The sequence below is a fragment of the Schistocerca piceifrons genome, chromosome 2 (assembly GCF_021461385.2).
Source record: "Schistocerca piceifrons isolate TAMUIC-IGC-003096 chromosome 2, iqSchPice1.1, whole genome shotgun sequence".
In the NCBI taxonomy this organism is placed as follows: domain Eukaryota; kingdom Metazoa; phylum Arthropoda; class Insecta; order Orthoptera; family Acrididae; genus Schistocerca; species Schistocerca piceifrons.
The window spans coordinates 848,593,039-848,611,519 of record NC_060139.1 but is presented as its reverse complement, the minus strand read 5'-3'; the positions used below and the strand labels follow the sequence as shown (position 1 = coordinate 848,611,519).

The following is an 18,481-nucleotide window of genomic DNA, read 5'->3' as shown; positions in this document are numbered from 1 at the left end:
AGCACTCGTTCCGCGCGCGGCCGACGGCAGCCAGATACTGCGGGGTCGCGGGGTCTCGCTGATAGCGGGCCTCTGCTTCGGCCGCAGCGCCGCGCCACGGCCGGCCTGGCCTCCAGCCCGCAGAGTCCGCGCGCCTCCGCCGCCGCGCACGCACTGACAGCCTGCCCGCCGGCGCCGCCCTCGCCGCCCCCACGCCCTGCCGCCCCCGCAGCTGGGCGTCGCCCCGCGCCGCGTACACCCCGCGCCACCGCGACGACATGTGCGCCCGACGCTGCCCGTACGAGCGCAGTCGCGCGTTCGCTCACGTTTCGCCTCGCCGCCCGTGCATTTATGCTCGCATGCAGCACCCGGGATTCTGCCTCGAAATATGATCCCCCGACGCTGTTGCGGTGTAGGCTACACGGTACAAGATGAGATTCACGAGTGTACAGCCAAAGTACCATATGGTAAGTACTATATAAATGTTTTGTGGCAAATGCGTGTTATCTGGAGAAAGCTAACTAAAGGACTGGCCTGGGTGGCTGCCTACGGTACTAGAATACAGGGTACGGACCATGCGGCGTGTGCGCAGTAGCAAAACGCGACGCTGACGTCACTGTCGACCTTGCCACCGCTCAGTACTCTGCCACTGAAATTACTTTTTTTTTAGTGACGGTTACGTACCGAATATTCATATGATTTTCAGAGGTTATTTTTATTAAAAAGTCAATTTCCTTACAGTGATATTTTTTACTTTATTTTGATGCTTATCAAATGTACGTACACTCGATTTAAGCAGTACCTGCAGATGAGTCATAATCGTTCCAAAATCTGTTGTATGGCCGCGCAGGATTAGCCGAGCGGTCTAAGGCGCTGCAGTTCAAAATGGCTCTGAGCACTATGCGACTTAACTTCTGAGGTCATCAGTCGCCTAGAACTTAGAACTAATTCCTAACTAACCTAAGGACATCACACACATTCATGCCCGAGGCAGGATTCGCACCTGCGGCCGTAGCGGTCGCTCGGCTCCAGACTGTAGCGCCTAGAACCGCTCGGCCACTCAGGCCGGCGGCGCTGCATTCATGGACTGTGCGGCTGATCCCGGCGGAGGTTCGAGTCCTCCCTCGGGCATGGGTGTGTGTGTGTTTGACCTTAGGATAATTTAGGTTAAGTAATGTGTACTCTTAGGGACTGATGACCTTATCAGTTAAGTCCCATAAGATTTCACACACATTTGAACATTTCTCTGTTGTATGTACATGAGATAAACATCAAAATAAAATTTAAAAAATACAGCATTACGGAAATTTACTTTCCTTATAACAGAACTATCGACTTGACCACAGTTATTTTATTTCATTCCTTCTTACGCGTTTTGGCATTACTCCATTTTCAAAGAACCAAAATCTTGTTGATACCAACTAACGCGTCCAGTTTAATCGTATGAAACGTAACTTCTCACTTTGTTGCGTGATAGCAGACGCAGATGTGAAGGTTACCATGTACTTGGTCCACTATATGGCATTCCTGCCTTTGGGTGGTCAGATGTGATCGACCGTAATCTTGACGGCCAATATGCCCACATTCATGTTCCCATGCAGTCCAACGTCAAGCCGTAAGTTCGCATCGGTAGCTGAGCGGTCAGCGCGGCAGATGGCTAACCGAATAGGCCCAGGTTCTTTTCCCGGCTGGGTTAGGGATTTTCGCCGCGTGGGGACTGGATGTTGTGATATCGTTACGTTCTTATCGTCATAACTGACAAGACAATCCTTTCCATTACTGAGATGGCTGAATGGGCAAGACTGGAAAGCCAATAAAATGGGAAAAAAGTCAAACCACTATCACATCCGAATCCCCAAAAAACTTGGATATTGCACGATTGACCAGCTAGCCAAATGGAGGCCCAAAAAAAGGCCTATCTTACAGTCCGTCAGGAGCTGACTCACACGAGTAAGCGGAATCTGCGTGTCCTTCACAGCGATCGCTCATCATCTGACGGTGTTGACTTACCCTACTAGATATGGTGCCAACACTGAACTTTAACATCACTAATGCGGTCTGGTCATCGTTCTACCTGTCACGGAGAACTGAATCTCTAATTATGCACATACACACTGATGGCGTGTACGTGTACAAAGTTACATTAACATCTGATCACGTCTTTTGGGAGCTTCACTTCCTTTTGCCAGGCGACGTAGCTCTTGTACAAAATCTCACTGGACAGTCGATTTCACTGTACCTGTCAGTCTCCCCATATAGACCAATGTACAGTAGCTACCATAAACAATGAGGTACAGATTTCGTTTCGATTTACGTTTCTTTAAGACTTTTCTACAATTCGTAATGTCTGTACTGCAATAATACATTTAAATATTTGTGTCCCAGACTGCATGCAGCACGTTTCAGTAACACTTGTTTCAATAATGATTCATTTTTATTGAAACTGCCGAAAGTTAGTTGATGTATAATCATTTCGCTACGAATCAGTCAACTTTTAAAAATGGTCGGGATTGCAGTTGTTTTAATATTAGTTTTGTTTCAGTTTGAATATACACGGTGGTCCATTGATAGTGACCGCGTCAAATATCTCACGAAATAAGCATCAAACGAAAAAACTACAAAGAACGAAACTCGTCTAGCTTGAAGGCGGAAACCAGATGGCCCTCTAGGTGCGTTTTTTAAAAATAGGAACCGCCATTTTTATTACATATTCGTGTAGTAGGTAAAGAAATACGAATGTTTTAGTTGGACAACTGTTTTCGCTTTGTGATAGATGGCGCTGTAATAGTCACAAACGTATAAGTACGTGGTATCACGTAACATTCCGCCAGTGCGGACGGTATATCCTTCGTGATACATTACCCGCGTTAAAATGGACCGTTTACCAATTGCGGAAAAGATCGATATCGTGTTGATGTATGGCTATTGTGATAAAAATGCCCAACGGGCGTGTCCTATGTATGCTGCTCGGTATCCTGGACGACATCATCCAGGTGTCCGGACCGTTCACCGAATAGTTATGCTATTTAAGGAAACAGGAAGTGTTCAGCCACATGTCAAACGTGAACCACGATCTGCAACAAATGATGATGCCCAAGTAGGTGTTTTAGCTGCTGTCGCGGCTAATCCGCACATCAGTAGCAGACAAATTGCGCGAGAATCGGGAATTTAAAAAACGTCGGTGTTGAAAATGCTACATCAACATCGATTGCACCCGAACCATACTTCTATGCACCAGGAATTGCACAGCGACGACTTTGAACAGCTCTGCCACTGGGCACTAGAGAAATTACGGGACGATGACAGATTTCTTGCACGCGTTCTATTTAGCGACGAAGCGTCATTCACCAACAGCGGTAACGTAAACCGGCATAATATGCACTATTGGGCAACGGAAAATCCACGATTGCTACGAAAAGTGGAACATCAGCGACCTTGGCGGGTTAATGTATGGTGCGGCATTATGGGAGGAAGGATAATTGGCCCCCATTTTATCGATGGAAATCTAAATGGTGCAATGTATGGTGATTTCCTACGTAATGTTCTACCGATGTTACTACAAGATGTTTCACTGTATGACAGAATGGCGGTGTACTTCCAACATGATGGATGTCCGGCACATAGCTCGCGTGCGGTTGAAGCGGTATTGAATAACATATTTCACGACAGGTGGATTGGTCGTCGAATCACCATACCATGGCCTGCACGTTCACCGGATCTGACGTCCCCGTTCTTTCTGTGGGGAACGTTGAAGGATATTTGCTATCGTGGTCCACCGACAACGCCTGACAACATGCGTCAGCGCATTGTCAATGCATGTGCGAACATTACGGAAGTCTAACTACTCGCTCTTGAGAGGAATGTCGCTACACGTATTGCCAAATGCAGTGAGGTTGACGGACATCATTTTGAGGATTTATTTCATTAATGTGGTATTTACAGGTAATCACGCTGTAACAGCATGTATTCTCAGAAATGATAAGTTCACAAAGGTAGATGTATCACATTGGAACAAACGAAATAAAATGTTCAAACGTACCTACGTTCTGAATTTTAATTTAAAAAAAACCTACCTGTTACCAGCTGTTCGTCGAAAATTGTGAGCCATATGTTTGTGACTACTACAGCGCCATCTATTACACAGCGAAAAAAGTGGTCCAACTAAAACATTCATATTTCTTTACGTACTACAGGAATATATAATAAAAATGGGGGTTTCTATTTCAATTACGCAGTTGATATCCGTTTGACCTATGGCAGCGCCATCTAGCGGGCCAACCATAGCGCCATCTGGTTTGCCCCTTCAAGCTAGAGTAGTTTCGTTCTTTGTAGTTTTTTCGTTTGACGCTTATTTCGTGAGATATTTGGCCCGGTCACGATCAATGGACCACCCAGTATACGATACGAATCATCACATCCCTTGACAATTTTGTGGACGATAATCGTACCAAAATAGCCTAAAACATTTAGATCTTTTCCAAAGTACCAGTATGAAGCTTTCCACAAGAACCCAATGAGACTATCACTGGGCCGAAAATTTTGATCTGCCATATCACTTGATGTAAAGTGCCCATAAGGCATTCCTGTTTTAGAGAGAACCAGTGAAACGGTTATTATCCAGTGACTCGGTAAGTTTATGGGATGAGTGGGTTTCAAACAACCGCCTTGTCATCCAGTTTTAGGTTCCCCGTGTCTCCTATAATTTCAGACAAATGCTGGGACTGTTCTCTTATAACAATACGGTCAGATTCTCCTCACGTATGCCGGCCGGTGTGGCCGAGCGGTTCTAGGCGCTTCAGTCTGGAACCGCGCGACCGCTACGGTCGCAGGTTCGAATCCTGTCTTGGGCATGGATGTGTGTGATGTCCTTAGTTTGGTTAGGTTTAAGTAGTTCTAAGATCTAGGGGACTGATGACCTCAGATGTTAAGTCCCATAGTGCTCAGAGCCATTTGAGCAATTTTTTTCTCCCCACGTATTTGTCTAAGAGAAAGATTTAACCACCTGTAACGGCTTCATTATCGACACATCTTGCCTTCCTCTATGCATGTCATCTGCGCCTGTCTCACTAATCATCACCTTACAGAGCTCTTAGTTATATACAACTAAGTTCCTACATTTTCGAAAAGCGATTGTCACTATCCTACACTGCAACTATTAACGAAGAGACGAGCATGCAGATTGGTTCTCAGATATATGGCTGGCTCTAACTTTCTTAGGTAAGAAAATTCAGTACGTTGTCCTAGACGTCCAGTGTTCATCGGAGACGAAGGTATCGTCCGAAGTGTGATAGGACCTCACTTGTTTTCTATATACATAAACGATCTGCCGGTTCGGGTAAGCGGCACTCTGCGACTGTTAGCTGATGACGCTATACTGTACTAGACGAAGTCTTCTTTGAATAACTGTAGGAGAATACAGGAGGAAAAATGGTTCAAATGGCTCTGAGCCCTATGGGACTCAACTTCCGAGGTCATCAGTCCCACAGAACTTAGAACTACTTAAACCTAACTAACCTAAGGACACACATCCATGCCCGAGGCAGGATTCGAACCTGCAACGGTAGCGGTCTCGCGGTTCCAGAACGTAGCGCCTAGAACCGCTCGGTCACCCCGGCCGGCAACAAGATGGAATAGTTCTACAATTCGACATACAACTATGCATTTACGTACAGCTTTGAGGTTGAAAAATTTCATAAGAGACGCTGAGTTTGAATACATAAAATGGTTCGTTATATTGCAGTATAAGGGCAACATCTTATCGAGAAAGTGTAAATAGAACATGCAGCTACTGCAGTATTGTCTTACCAACGGTTTGAAAAGAAGTAGTTCACCTGTATTGTTATCACAAACAGTCCTTCAACGAGCTATCGATATATAATGGAAAACATTTTGATTTAGAAAGGGATTTGGTTGGCGAAGTTGATGTAGAATCACAATGACGTTATTCGCCAAAAACTAGAACGAAATTCAAAAGTTTTCAATATTCCTCCTGAAGAGATCGTGATTTTAAAGTTTTATATCGTTAGCCTGAATTGAAGCTGATTTTCAAGAGATCAACAGAAAGTAAATTTGTTCTATAAATGACAATGAATTGGAGCCATGAGTTTTTGGAATTCAAATTTACCTGTTATTCTTAATCCTCTTTATTCACATATTATGAATAAATAACGAAAAGAATTTTTTTCTGTGTTCGTGTCTCATCGTTTGAAAAAATTTTGCTCAACTTTGCTCGTAAGATAGCGCGCTACGTGTTAGGCTGCACGAGCAAGTCCGAAACATCACTCTCATTCTTCTTAATTACGTATTGTAACGAAGTAACACAACCAAACAAACTTTCTTATTGTAGCTTTGAGTTGTTAAACGAGCAGTCTTGAAATAAACAACCGACAGAGACTAGGTATTAATGCTGTGAATACAAGTAAGCCAGTTACCAGTAAAGGACTAGACAGTTGCCACCAGCTACTGTATCTCGGTATCTACGTACATTTTCAGGTGAATGTTCATTTCCAATATTTCACGATATGGGTACACACTTTCGGCTATCGAGGAAACTTGATGACACTTGCGGGCAGTTCGACGTGTGCCATATGGACTTTTGCCTGTAACTTGCCTAACAGTAGCAGCCGAGCAGTAGGTAATTTAGTACTGCCAATCCTGAAAGATGGTAAGGTGACCTATGCAATACACAAAGGTTTAAACATCGAGTCTATGGAAATGTGAAAGGTGAAATCCGTGTCAGTCTCGCATTCGTAAGACGACATCGTACAAGTTCAAACTCTGAATAACTTTCCTTTTAGGAATGATTAATTGTCTCCTGGAATCTGATATTTTTCTTAGAAACTGTACCATTCAACGAATGCTCCTTTGTTTATTATAACTTCAAAGTCTGAAGGTGTACAAAGAATGATACCTCTTCTTTAAAAGTGCTCTACGCTATTTGGTTGGATTCTTCGTTGTCCATGATTGTGGAACGCCATTTGACACGGAGACGATGTAAATTTTTATGTTGTTTCACACTCTGATCAATAGTTTGTTTTCGTGCCTAGAGCTAATGTTCTACACTACTGGCCATTAAAATTGCTGCACCTAGAAGAAATGCAGATGATAAACGGGTATTCATTGGACAAACATATTATGCTACGACTTACATGTGATTACATTTTCACGCAATTTGAGTGCATAGATCCTGATAAATCAGTACTCAGAACCACCACCTCTAGCCGTAATAACATCTTTGATACGCCTGGGCATTGAGGCAAACAGAGCTTGGATGGCGTGTACAGGTACAGCTGCCCATGCAGCTTCGACACGATACCACAGTTCATCAAGAGCAGTGACTTGCGTATTGTGACGAGCCAGCTGCTCGGCCACCATTGGCCAGACGTTTTCTCTAAGTTATTGTGCAAGCCTCTTTACCCTGCATAACAACTGCAACTTACTTCTATTTCTACCTGCTTAGTGCAGTCTATCTTTGGGTTCGCTCTGCAACTTTTACCCCTGGCACTTCTTTCCATTACAAAATTAAGTACTCCTTGATGCCTCGGGATCTGCTCTATCAAACGATTTCTTCTTTTAGGAAGTTGTGATATAAATTTGTTTTCTCTGTGATTCATACAGTTTATTATTCTTATTTATCTTCAGCAATCTCCAGTAGTACACACAAGTCTCTTCATGTCGTTAATGTTTCACTTTCGTATTAGGCTAGAGATAAATGCGTGCAGAGAATTCTTTCTAATATTTATATTCGAGGTTAACATACTTATCTTTGCTGTCGCAAGTGTGAATGTTTGTCAGCACGTACGTTGAGCACACAGTGTCTAGAAACTTCCCAATACATTCAGCGATGACCATTACGGTATTAAGTAAATATTTTATTATAAACGTGACGCTTGCACGTGTTTGCTCTCACTTTCGGAACTGTCACGTGCGCTGCTTGTAATCGGATATACACGGTCCAGTCACATTAATGTTACTACAGCCTATGTTCGTCGTAAGCGTGCAATAACCTCTCACAGACGGCAGGTGGCAACACTAACAATGAAGAGTCTATAAAAAGTGCTGAAGGAATACGGAAAACGGTGCAGTCGTTGTCGTGATGCAGAAACGGAGCGATTTATCTGACTTCCAAAAGGGCGGAAGCATTTCCGAAACGGATGGTTTTGTAAACTATTCGCGTGCCACAGTGGTTACAGTATACAGTGCATGGCAAAATGGTGCTACATAAAACTTTGCAAAAACAGACATAATACCTGATGGGACAACCGCAATCAGTGGTTTTACAATGTTACAATGTGACGCAGCATGTGAAGGTTGCGGTGTGTGGACGGGTTACTCCTGTAACCGAAATTGCAGATATGAAGATGGTTCTAGAGTAACCGAAACCGGTCATGTGAATAAACATTTTATGCAATCAAGACATTGCTATCCAAAACGTCGCCGCGGCAGTTGTGGTGCACCTTGGGTCGTTTGTGACATGCGTCAACGACGGCTGCGGAGATGTGTACGGGCAAATAGACGTCAAACTCTAGAGCAACTGACCGACCACATGAACCATGGGGCTACCAACAGTGTCTGCTCAATGACTTTTTAGCGAAAGTTGCTGCGTATGGACCTCCGCAGCATTTTTGTGCACTCGTGCTGACTTCTCTTCATCGGTGACAAAGAGTGGAATTTTCACGCCAGTACCGTAACTGGATGTACACTGAATGGCGACTGATAGCCTTTTTAGATTAACCACATCTTATTGAGCTGTGGCTGACTCGTGTTATGCTTTGCATTAAACCTTGGTTGCTATTCTGTGATTAGTCTCCCGCGATTATGCTGTTATCCTCCCTCTCCGTGAGTCGCAGCAGCAGCGTGTATCGATATTCGCACCCTTGTACTATCTTTGGCCTCGCGCTTTCTGTGCCGTGTGCGGGCAGTAGGTCGGTTGGCGTGGAGCAGCGAGGAAGTCTCCGTGGCGCGTGTCTTGCCGGGGCCGCTGGAGGCGTCCACGCGCGGTTGGGGTATGAGGGGCTGTTCCCATTGCTACGAGGTCTGTGGCTCACCGATCCCAGACACCAAAGTTGAGTCTTTACTTAATCTACCAGCCAGCCCCAGTTGTTCACATTATGTCGTCTGAATTTCATTGTGGGCTGTTGGGACATTCCCGCGAGCAACAATGTGTGTTTTCAAGTTGGCGAAATTCTAGCCGCCTTCCTGTGGAGTTTAACTTAACTTCAAATTTTTTAATTGAAGTGCACTAGCGAAATCTGCTGCCTTGTGGCCATTAACGTTCTGGTTACCTGCCCTGACCGTTAACGTAAATTCATGCAGTGTATTTTTCTTGTTGTGTTGTGGCTGTCAAGCACGGCTTGTAGTTCAACAGCTGAATGTGTAATTCGTAGTAGGCGCCGATACCTTCCGCGTTGTTCCTTTGAACTCCCTGTTGTGTGCCGGTCGGGTGGAGCAGAAGTTATCCTCTCGCTTGGTACGTTGACTGTCTGTTGGTTGGGTTGCCTTCGGATTGAGAATTGTTGGGCCGACTGCCTGTCTCACCTATGCGAGCGTTGGTCTTTGAATTTAAGGCCGACCCTTGGAAACTTCTGAGCGCTGTTTGATGTGCTGCCATATCTTATTTGTCCTTGTTGTTTGTTTATGTATGGCTTCTAGCCGATTTTAAATTAAAGTTGTTTTGCCCTTAAGGTGTGAGATTGTTTGGGACTTCAGCCTAATTTAGAGAAACGTTTTGAGATAAGGCCTTCTGCCTTTTAAATTCACATTCCTGTTTTTTCAGTCTTAAGTGATTGACCTTCAGCCGGTTTTAAATTCGAGTTATTTTGCCCTTGAGGGGTGAGATTGAATGGCGCATTTAGCCGGGAATTAAGTTCTAAAATTAATGTTTGGCTTGCTCTGTTTTTAATATTTTCTTTACTCTTGTAATGTTTGTCAAATGAATAAAGTAGTATGTTAGAGTGCAACTGACAGCCACTCAATGTGGCCCCTTTCCACAAATTAAACTATCTGTCCTGTCCTGCGGGTATAGCAGAGGATCTCACTTATGCTCCATCGCACAGATGGCCGTTGGTTTGAACGGCCCTACAACATTCGTCGGAAGGGTCCTGGTTGAAGTGAGGGTTCAGGTGTGGGTACTGTTCTCATGGCATCCTGTGGATGATCTCATTCTGGAAGGCACAATGGATCAATCAAAGCATGCATCTGACCTTGGACAACAAGCCCACCCCCACACGCATTTTGGTTTTTCTCGGCACAATGGCATCTACCAGCAGGACAATGCAACATGTCACACAGCTCGCAGTGTACGTGAATGGTTCCAAGAGCATGAGGATTACTTTACCGTACTCAAATGGGCACTACACTCGAAAATCCAGTCGAGGATCTGTGGAACCACCTCGATCGAGTTGGTCACCCCACGGATTCTCAACCGAGAAACCTACCGCAGCTGCCACCAAAACTGGACACGGCATGGCTCCACATCCCTGTCGATACCTTCCAGAACCTCACTGACTCTTCCTGCACGTCTGGCACAGTTAGAACTGAGAAAAGGTGGTTATTCAGGCTATTGATAGTTTGTCACATTAGTGTGACTGAACAGCGTTTTACATGTTGTCGGTACCTGCAGCAATTGATAACTAGCCAACTCTACGTAACATATTTGTTAAGCAATCGCCGAGGTCGGATCATGACACTGGCCTTTAACAAATTTACGGCTGTGGTACCCTACATGAAGAAACTGATCGCGAATTTGGTACCCACATTTCTTTGCCCATCATCAGCTATTTTGCTCTTCAAATATCAAAACTCGTCTACTACTTTGAGAGTCTTATTACATAAGCTAATTTCCTCAGCATAACCCTAAGTAATTCTAGTGTATTCCAATACCCTTATTTTACCTTTGTTCATGTTAATCTTATAGCTTGTTGCCAAGACACTACCCATTCCGTTCACCTATCTTTGAAGTACTCTGCCGTGACTGACAAAATTACATCATCATCAACAAACTTCAAAAGTTTTTCTTCTTCTCCTTGAACTTTCATTCTGTTTTCAAATTTCTTCTTAGTTTCCTTTACTACTTGTTTAATGAACACATTGCATAACTCTGTTGACAGGCTACAACCCTGTCTCGCTTCCTTCTTAACTACTGCCTTCGTTTCATATACTTCGTCTTTTACGAATGCAATCTTGTTTCTGTACAAGTTGTAGATAACTTTCCGTACCCTGCATTTTATTGCTTCTACCTTCAGAATTTCAAAGAGTGTTCCGCTCAATTTTGTCAAAAGCTTACACTAAATAAGCAAATGGTATAAATTTGTGTTTGGTTCTTTTTCTAAGATAGTCACGTTAGTGTTGCTTTGCCTGTTGTGCATTTTTCTGAAACCTAAACTGGTCTTCCCTGAGATCAGCTTTCATCGGTCGGTCAGATGGCAGTTATACTAATCGAGGTGCATGAAAGCGAAGCAGTGGTTGAGAAGAGAGCGAGACAGGGTTATAGCCTATTGTCGATGTTATTCAATCTGTACACTGAAAGAGCAGCAAAGGAAGTCAAAGTAAAATTTGGTGTAGGAATTAAGGTTCAGGGAAAAGAAAAAAATTGAGGTTTGCTGATGGCACTGTAATTCTGTCAGAGATAGCGAAGGATTTGAAATGGCAGTTGAACGGAATGGATATTGTCTTGCGAGGAGGATATAAGAGGAAAGGCATTTCTGAAGAAACGTGGAATATGGATTTAAGTGTTAGGAACCTTTTTCTGAAAGTATTTGATTGAACTGTAGCCTTGTATAGAAGTGAAACATGGTCGATAAACAGTTTCGACAAAAAAAGAATAGAAGCTTTCGAAATGTGTTGCTACAGAATAATGTTGTTGATTAGATGGGTATGTCACGTAGTTAATGAGGAGGTACTGAACAAAACTGGAGAGAGAAGAAATCTGTGGCACAACATGGCTAGAAGAAGGGATCGGTTGATAAGACATTCTGAGACATCAAGGTATCACCAGTTTGTTATTGGACGGAAGTGTGGAGCGGAGGGAGGGTGGGGTGAAAAATCTTAGCTGGGGACATAGACATAAATACAGTAAGCAGATTCAGAAGGATGTAGGTTGCAGTACGTACTTTGAGATGAAGAGGCTTGCACGGGATAGAATAGCATGGAAGGCTGCATCAAACCATTCTTCGGACTGAAAAGCACAACAGCCTTTCCATCCTTGAAGTCTATGTATCTAATTCTAATGTATATGTAACAATGTCAATCGTATATAATAACAGTTTTAGTGCTGAAGCGTAACGCCATCTAAAAGTTTATAAGAAAAATAATTTGGTGCTACAAGTCAGATATGAAGCTCACTCGCAAAAGCATAAGCGATAACTTGTCGCGTACTTGCCTGTTATTTAGTCACGTAGTCTTTCATTTGTTTGGACATTCACATAGTGGGAGGATACAGGCGCCAAAAGAGGCGTGACAGTTCTGCAGAGATCGCAGCAGAGACGCGGCAGTTTATTATTCGCGAGACGTGACTCGAATCTCCGCTCGTGTTTAAGCGACGCCGGGATATTGTCCTGATTCCGTGTCAAAGCCAGAGACGATTCTCCTTGATCTCGCTCGGAAGTGGGAGTGTAGGTTATCCACACAGAGTCATAAGAAGACTTTTTGTTAGGTGCTGGTTTACCGTTTCGCTACTTTGCTTTTAATAAGACGCCACGTTTTCCTAGGACACAGAAGAGAGGGAGTCCAGCCTTTCAACCACGGACGAGATCGCACAGGCTATAAGCGATAAGACAACTGGAGAAGATGGGACAGCAGCCGAGATGATGAAGTGGCGAGGCGACAAGGCGGTAGACGATATGGCCAATGTTATCAGTCAATATGCCAGATTTTCAAAAACAAATAACTTGCCAGGAAAATGGATGAATGTGAACAGAGTGCCAGTACCTAAGAAAGGAGCAAGTGGCATGCAAACAACTACGGAGGACTATCTTTACACGGGGTCGGTTATCAAGTCGTGTTGAAACTCGTCCTGAAGAGGGTACAAGTACAGATAGAAAGTATTATTGGGTATTAGTAGCCGGCCGTAGTGGCCGTGCGGTTCTAGGCGCTACAGTCTGGAACCGCGTGACCGCTACGGTTGCAGGTTCGAATCCTGCCTCGGGCATGGATGTGTGTGATGTCCTTAGGTTAGTTAGGTTTAAGTAGTTCTAAGTTCTAAGGGACTGATGACCTTAGAAGTTGAGTCCCATAGTGCTCAGAGCCATTTGAACCATTTGGGTATTACCAAGCGGATTAAGACGGTAAGAGGATGTATAGAAATTACACTGAACAACAATTACAACGCCAAGAAGGAGTTGTGCGACCTAAACTGAACATACTAGGCGCGTTTCTACGTCTGAAAGATGGTTGTGAGAGTTAGCTACCTTTAAGATTGGACGTGGTGAGCTGATGTTAGTCAAGAATGCATTTAAGGAGACAAGAAGCCATTATCAACACCTTACTGAATTTGAACGAGGTCATGTAACAGGGCTACGAGAAGCTGGACGTTCCTTCTGCGATACTGCTGAAAGACTTGGCATGATTTTTTTTGTTTTTATGATTTTGATTTTAATAATTATGCTTTATTCTTCATTTGTCAGATTGAGTCTTCTTTCCTTTATATATATATATATATATATATATATATATATATATATATATATATATATATATTTATATTTATATATATATATACACTCGCTCACATAGCCCTTCCGTAACCCAGCATGCTCTACAGAGTATCGACATGTCGCGTTGGTCTGCACGATCACCAGATCTGCCTCCAATCTTGCACATGTGGGGCACCATTGGACAACAACTCTAGCATCAACCGCAAACAGCATTAACCGTCCCATTGCTGACCGACCAGCTGGAACAGCTAATGAACTCCGTCTCACAAACTGACATCCGGCACTTGTATAATACAATACATGCACGCTTACATGCTTACATTCAACATTCTGACAGTTTCACCAGTTATTAATGTAGCAACATTTCACATTTGCAATGGGTTATCTTGTGCTTACATAAACCTGTGATCTTGCAGTGTTAATCACTTAAATATGTGGTCTAGACAAATGTATTCCCGATATTCCATTTTCTATATTAATTATTTTTTTGTGTCTTTTTTCCGTTAGTGTACATTTATATCTAAACAATCGACAGAATATAGGACTTTAAGAAACAAAATTACTTCGTGGACTTCACGAAAGGATAGGAGTCCACCGATAGACAGACTCTTGGAAGGCTCCTAAAGAACAGAAAAATACACGGCCCTACACGAGAACTAATAACTGAAATTTTGATGGACGGAAAGGCGTGGCTGAGATTTAGAGGAGCACTATCGGAAGAGCTTGAGGTCAAGACCGGTGTCAAAGAGCGAGACGGATTATCACCTGTTATGTTCAAAATAGCGCTGGACGAAATGACCACAAAATTCAGAGCAATAAATGAGAAAATGGGAATACAAAAGGCGCATATGAGACAAAAAGGACAATAGGGTCCAAGTGGGCTGTCTAGTCCTTGAGGACCACAAAGCGACAGTGGGACCGAAGAAGACTCAACAAAGCAAGATAGACAAAAAGGTGGGACTGACGATCGCCTATAACAATACAAAGATGTTTTATACCTCTGGGGATTGGAAAACGCCATGTGGTCGTATTGAAGTACCCGGGAGAATATGTAACAGAAAGAAACAGGAGCGAATGTGTGAATGCTAGAGCGATGAAGACGCTAGCTTTCTATATTACCCGAGATGTGCACAATCTGACCAGAAGTAAGCGGAGCCGCGCGGGGTACCCACGTGGTCACAGGCGCCTTGTCACGGTTCGCGCGGCTCCCTCCGTCGGAAGTTCGAGTCCTCTCTCTGGCACGCGCGCGTGTGTGTGTGTGTGTGTGTGTGTGTGTGTGTGTGTGTGTGTGCGCGCGCGTGTGTTTTGTCCTTAGCGTAGTTAGTTTAAGTTAGATTAAAACTCTGCTGAGAACCCTTCCCTATCACTGAGGTGTCTTCATGTCTTCCTCAAGAGCAAAAACCGGAGAAGGTGGTGATGTTTGATGCTGGGGTCTGAAGCGAAATCGACTTTCGAAATAATCCCAAAGGTGTTCCACTGGGTTCAGGTCGGGACTCTGGGCAGGCCAGTCCATTTCAGGAAAGTCCTATACATAAACCATTGCCTCCCTAATGCCGCTTTCTGACAGGGAGCATTGTCAGACTGATACAAAGACTCTTCATTTCCGAACTGTTCCTCTACTGTGCGCAGTACAGCTATGAATTTTCCTTTTCGTCTCTAGTCCACAGTCACATCAACAGTGGATATGCGCAGTTTTAGAAGGGTTGAAATGTCACTGATGGATCTGTTACTCTAGTGACATCCGATTACTAGTCCTTGGCCGAAGTTACAGTGCTCTTTTGACCGACCCATTCTGTTCCTCTGCTGACAACACAGTACCCTCCGCCTCTTTTTATACTGGCGGGTCTGCCTCGAGTGACATCTGTTGATCAATTTCGCATTACACAGGTTTGTGTGGATACTTTTTAGAAGACAGTGAATACAGTTAAAAGAAGATTTCTACAGATCCAGACAACAGAGAAACGTTGAGGATTGCGCTAATAGACTGTCCAGTTACATTAATACAACCACCTGACAAAATCCTGAACAGCCACCTCTTGCACGCGGACGTGCAGACAGAGAGTCAGCGAAGTTCTGGAAAGTACCGACAGGGACATGTAGCCATGCTAACTCCAGTGTTGCGGCTAGCTGCACTTGGTTTCTCGTTTGAGAATCTATGGTACAAACACCCCTATCAAGGCGAATGCTACAGATCCTCAACTGGATTTAAATCCAGAGATTGTGGTGAACAAAGAAGTACTGTAAACACATCCTGGTCAACCGTCCTAAGCCGTGCTGCGGCTCGCGTTGGTACTGTTCGTAGGTTTCCGCCCTCTGTTGCAGGTCAGACGGTATCGCTTAATTGGCATGGTTGCGGTTGTTTGTCTTCTTCTCGTGTTGACTGACGCCACTCGACTTCGCAAGCGTTGCCTGTTCGCTAGTGGCAGCAGGGGCGGTCATCAGTATGTAGTAAATGTTGCCCTATCTTTGGGGCGACGTCGTTGTTTTTCCGGGCCGTGTGAGTGTGCGAGTTCGGTTGGGGACTCAGGAGGAGCCAGGTCCGCCCAGTACAAGAACACGCCGGGACTGCTGTCGGCACACATGGACTGCAGGATGGAAGCGCTGTGGTCACGGGGGTGCACGACCTCGTCGTAAACCGGATCCAGCAAGCTTTAAGATGGGTGCATTTCACAATTCAAGTAGAGAAACCTCCACCATTGTAATATCTCGCGATTCTCCAGTGACTTGGGTTCGTGTTGCTGCTCGTAGTGTCGCTGAGGCGAAGAGCAACGAGCGGAGTGCTTGGGGAAGGCGGATCTGATTAGCTTTCCTCGACTTCTTATTACTATTACTGAGTTCAACTTGTTACAATTTGTCAAGTTCAACCAGCGGTAATTTTTCTTGGCTGGTGGCCGCTAACGCCGCAGTTACCTGCCCTGGGGGTTAGTGTATGTAATGGCAGAGTACGTTTCCTCGCCTTGCCGCTGCTGTCCGGTAAGGCGTGTAGTTTTGACAGCTTTCTTGATTGTAGGCCGGTTGGTGATTCTTCTACTCTGGTGGTTGATTCCTTTCTCGTTCCGGGCGCTCTAAACACAGTATTCTGAGGACGTAGTGCAGACCCCTGTTTCCGGCTTTGGCGTATTGTTCCATCGTTGCATTTGGTTTATCGGACGTCAGGTAGCTTCAGCAAGATTATCACTAGTCATTCGTCAGACTGCCACTATTCTGAGTTACCATCTTGTGAAGTGAATGCAACTCTTGGCTGCCTATCTCATCGCTCGCGAAAGTGTTTGTTGCCGGACCTTCTCAGAGATCGATTTCTGCGGCACCGTCTGGATCAGTTGCTTGTTTCTTTTATTAACTTTTGCTATTGTATTTGGTGTTTTACAGCAGGTTTCAAATTTTTTTAAATATTATTGCCATACCTGGCATGTAAGGCCTTCAGCCGTGATTGTGGTCATTTGCCTTAAAATTCTAATTTGGTATTTGTATTTTAGCAGTGAGCCTTAAAACCTTATTTACTACCATTCCTGGCGTCTGATGCCTTCTGCTGTGTTTGTGGCGACATACCTTAGTATTTCAATACCTGTAAGTTGTAAATTGCAGCGAGTTCTTAAACAATTCTTAATTTGTTGCCATTCTTGGCGTGTAAGGCCTTCTGCCCCGATCACTGTGGCTTGCTTTTAAAATATCTGTTGTATCTGTATTTAATGGTGATTTGCTAAATTGTAACTCATTGAAAACACTTATTTACGCAATTGCTTATTCCTTTATTAATAACGTGTGGTTTTTTATTTATTGTTGAGTCTCGAATTATTGGTTTAAAATAAATTGTGTGTAACTGTAAGAGGCAACCAATAGTAGTAACTGATCACGGACCCGTCCACAATCATAACAGAATACTGCCTTCCCTTGACTACCAGGTTTCACATCCAGAAACACTGCGAGCTGTGTGACACATTCCATTGTCTACTCGTAGATGCTATCATACTTAGCATCTAGGGGTGGACAGGATAGATGAATACTTCTGTTGATCCACTGTGCCTTCCAGAATGACTAGATTACTCAGTGAATGCCACGAAAGCATTCCCCATACCATAACGCTCCCTCTTCTGGCCCTGATCTTTCCGACAATCGAACGGCCATTCGTCCGATGGAGCATAAAACGCAATTCGTCTGAAAAAGCCACTTGTCGCAACTCAGCAAAGGAGCATGTACCAGGCACCTGCTGCAGAGGCCCATATGGAGGAACGTCCGCTGAAAGGCAGTTGAGGAGACTGTTGATAGCCCCTAGGTTCGTCTGGCCGGTAAGTTGCTCAACAATTTCACGTCTATTCGCCCTCACACATCTCTGCAGACGTCTTTCATCACTGTCGCCTGTGGTTCGTGTGTACCACAGTTGCCCCGGCATTGATTATAGATGGCGCTATTTTGCCACGTACGGTGTACAGTACATGAACTACGGCGGCACGCAAACAGTTTACAAAGCTATCCGTTTCGGAAATGCTTCCACACTTTGTTCGAAATCCAATGATCATGGCCTTCCGGACGTCAGGCCAATGGCTCTTCTTTTCGCATTTCGACAACGACTGTACTGTTTTCCGCATCCTTCTGACACGCTTTATATACCCTCCGCTACTAGTGCTGCCACCTGCCATCTGTTAGTGGTTATTGCACGTCGGCGTGGAACATAGGCGTAGTCACATGAATGTGACTGGACCGTGTATATGCTACTGAAGATAAAATTGGATGAAATGGTGCAGAGTAAGTAGAAAGAGAAAAGCACTGAGGAAAGTACTGGGCCCTAAAAGAGATGTGAAGGCCTAGGTCTGAATCCCCGCCAGATGTCATGGACGTCGAAGACCCATAGA

At 44.3% G+C, this 18,481-nt stretch overlaps 1 protein-coding gene across 1 annotated transcript in view; it reads left to right on the top strand.

Moving 5' to 3' along the window:
• The first annotated feature begins 275 nt into the window (after nucleotides 1–275).
• The window catches only part of LOC124776579, a 349,622-nt gene continuing 331,416 nt past the window's right edge, over nucleotides 276–18,481 (top strand). The window contains exon 1 of the mRNA XM_047251626.1: nucleotides 276–446. Coding sequence (XP_047107582.1) covers nucleotides 411–446 — 36 coding nt within the window. The 5' untranslated portion in view covers nucleotides 276–410. The remainder of the gene's footprint in view (nucleotides 447–18,481) is intronic.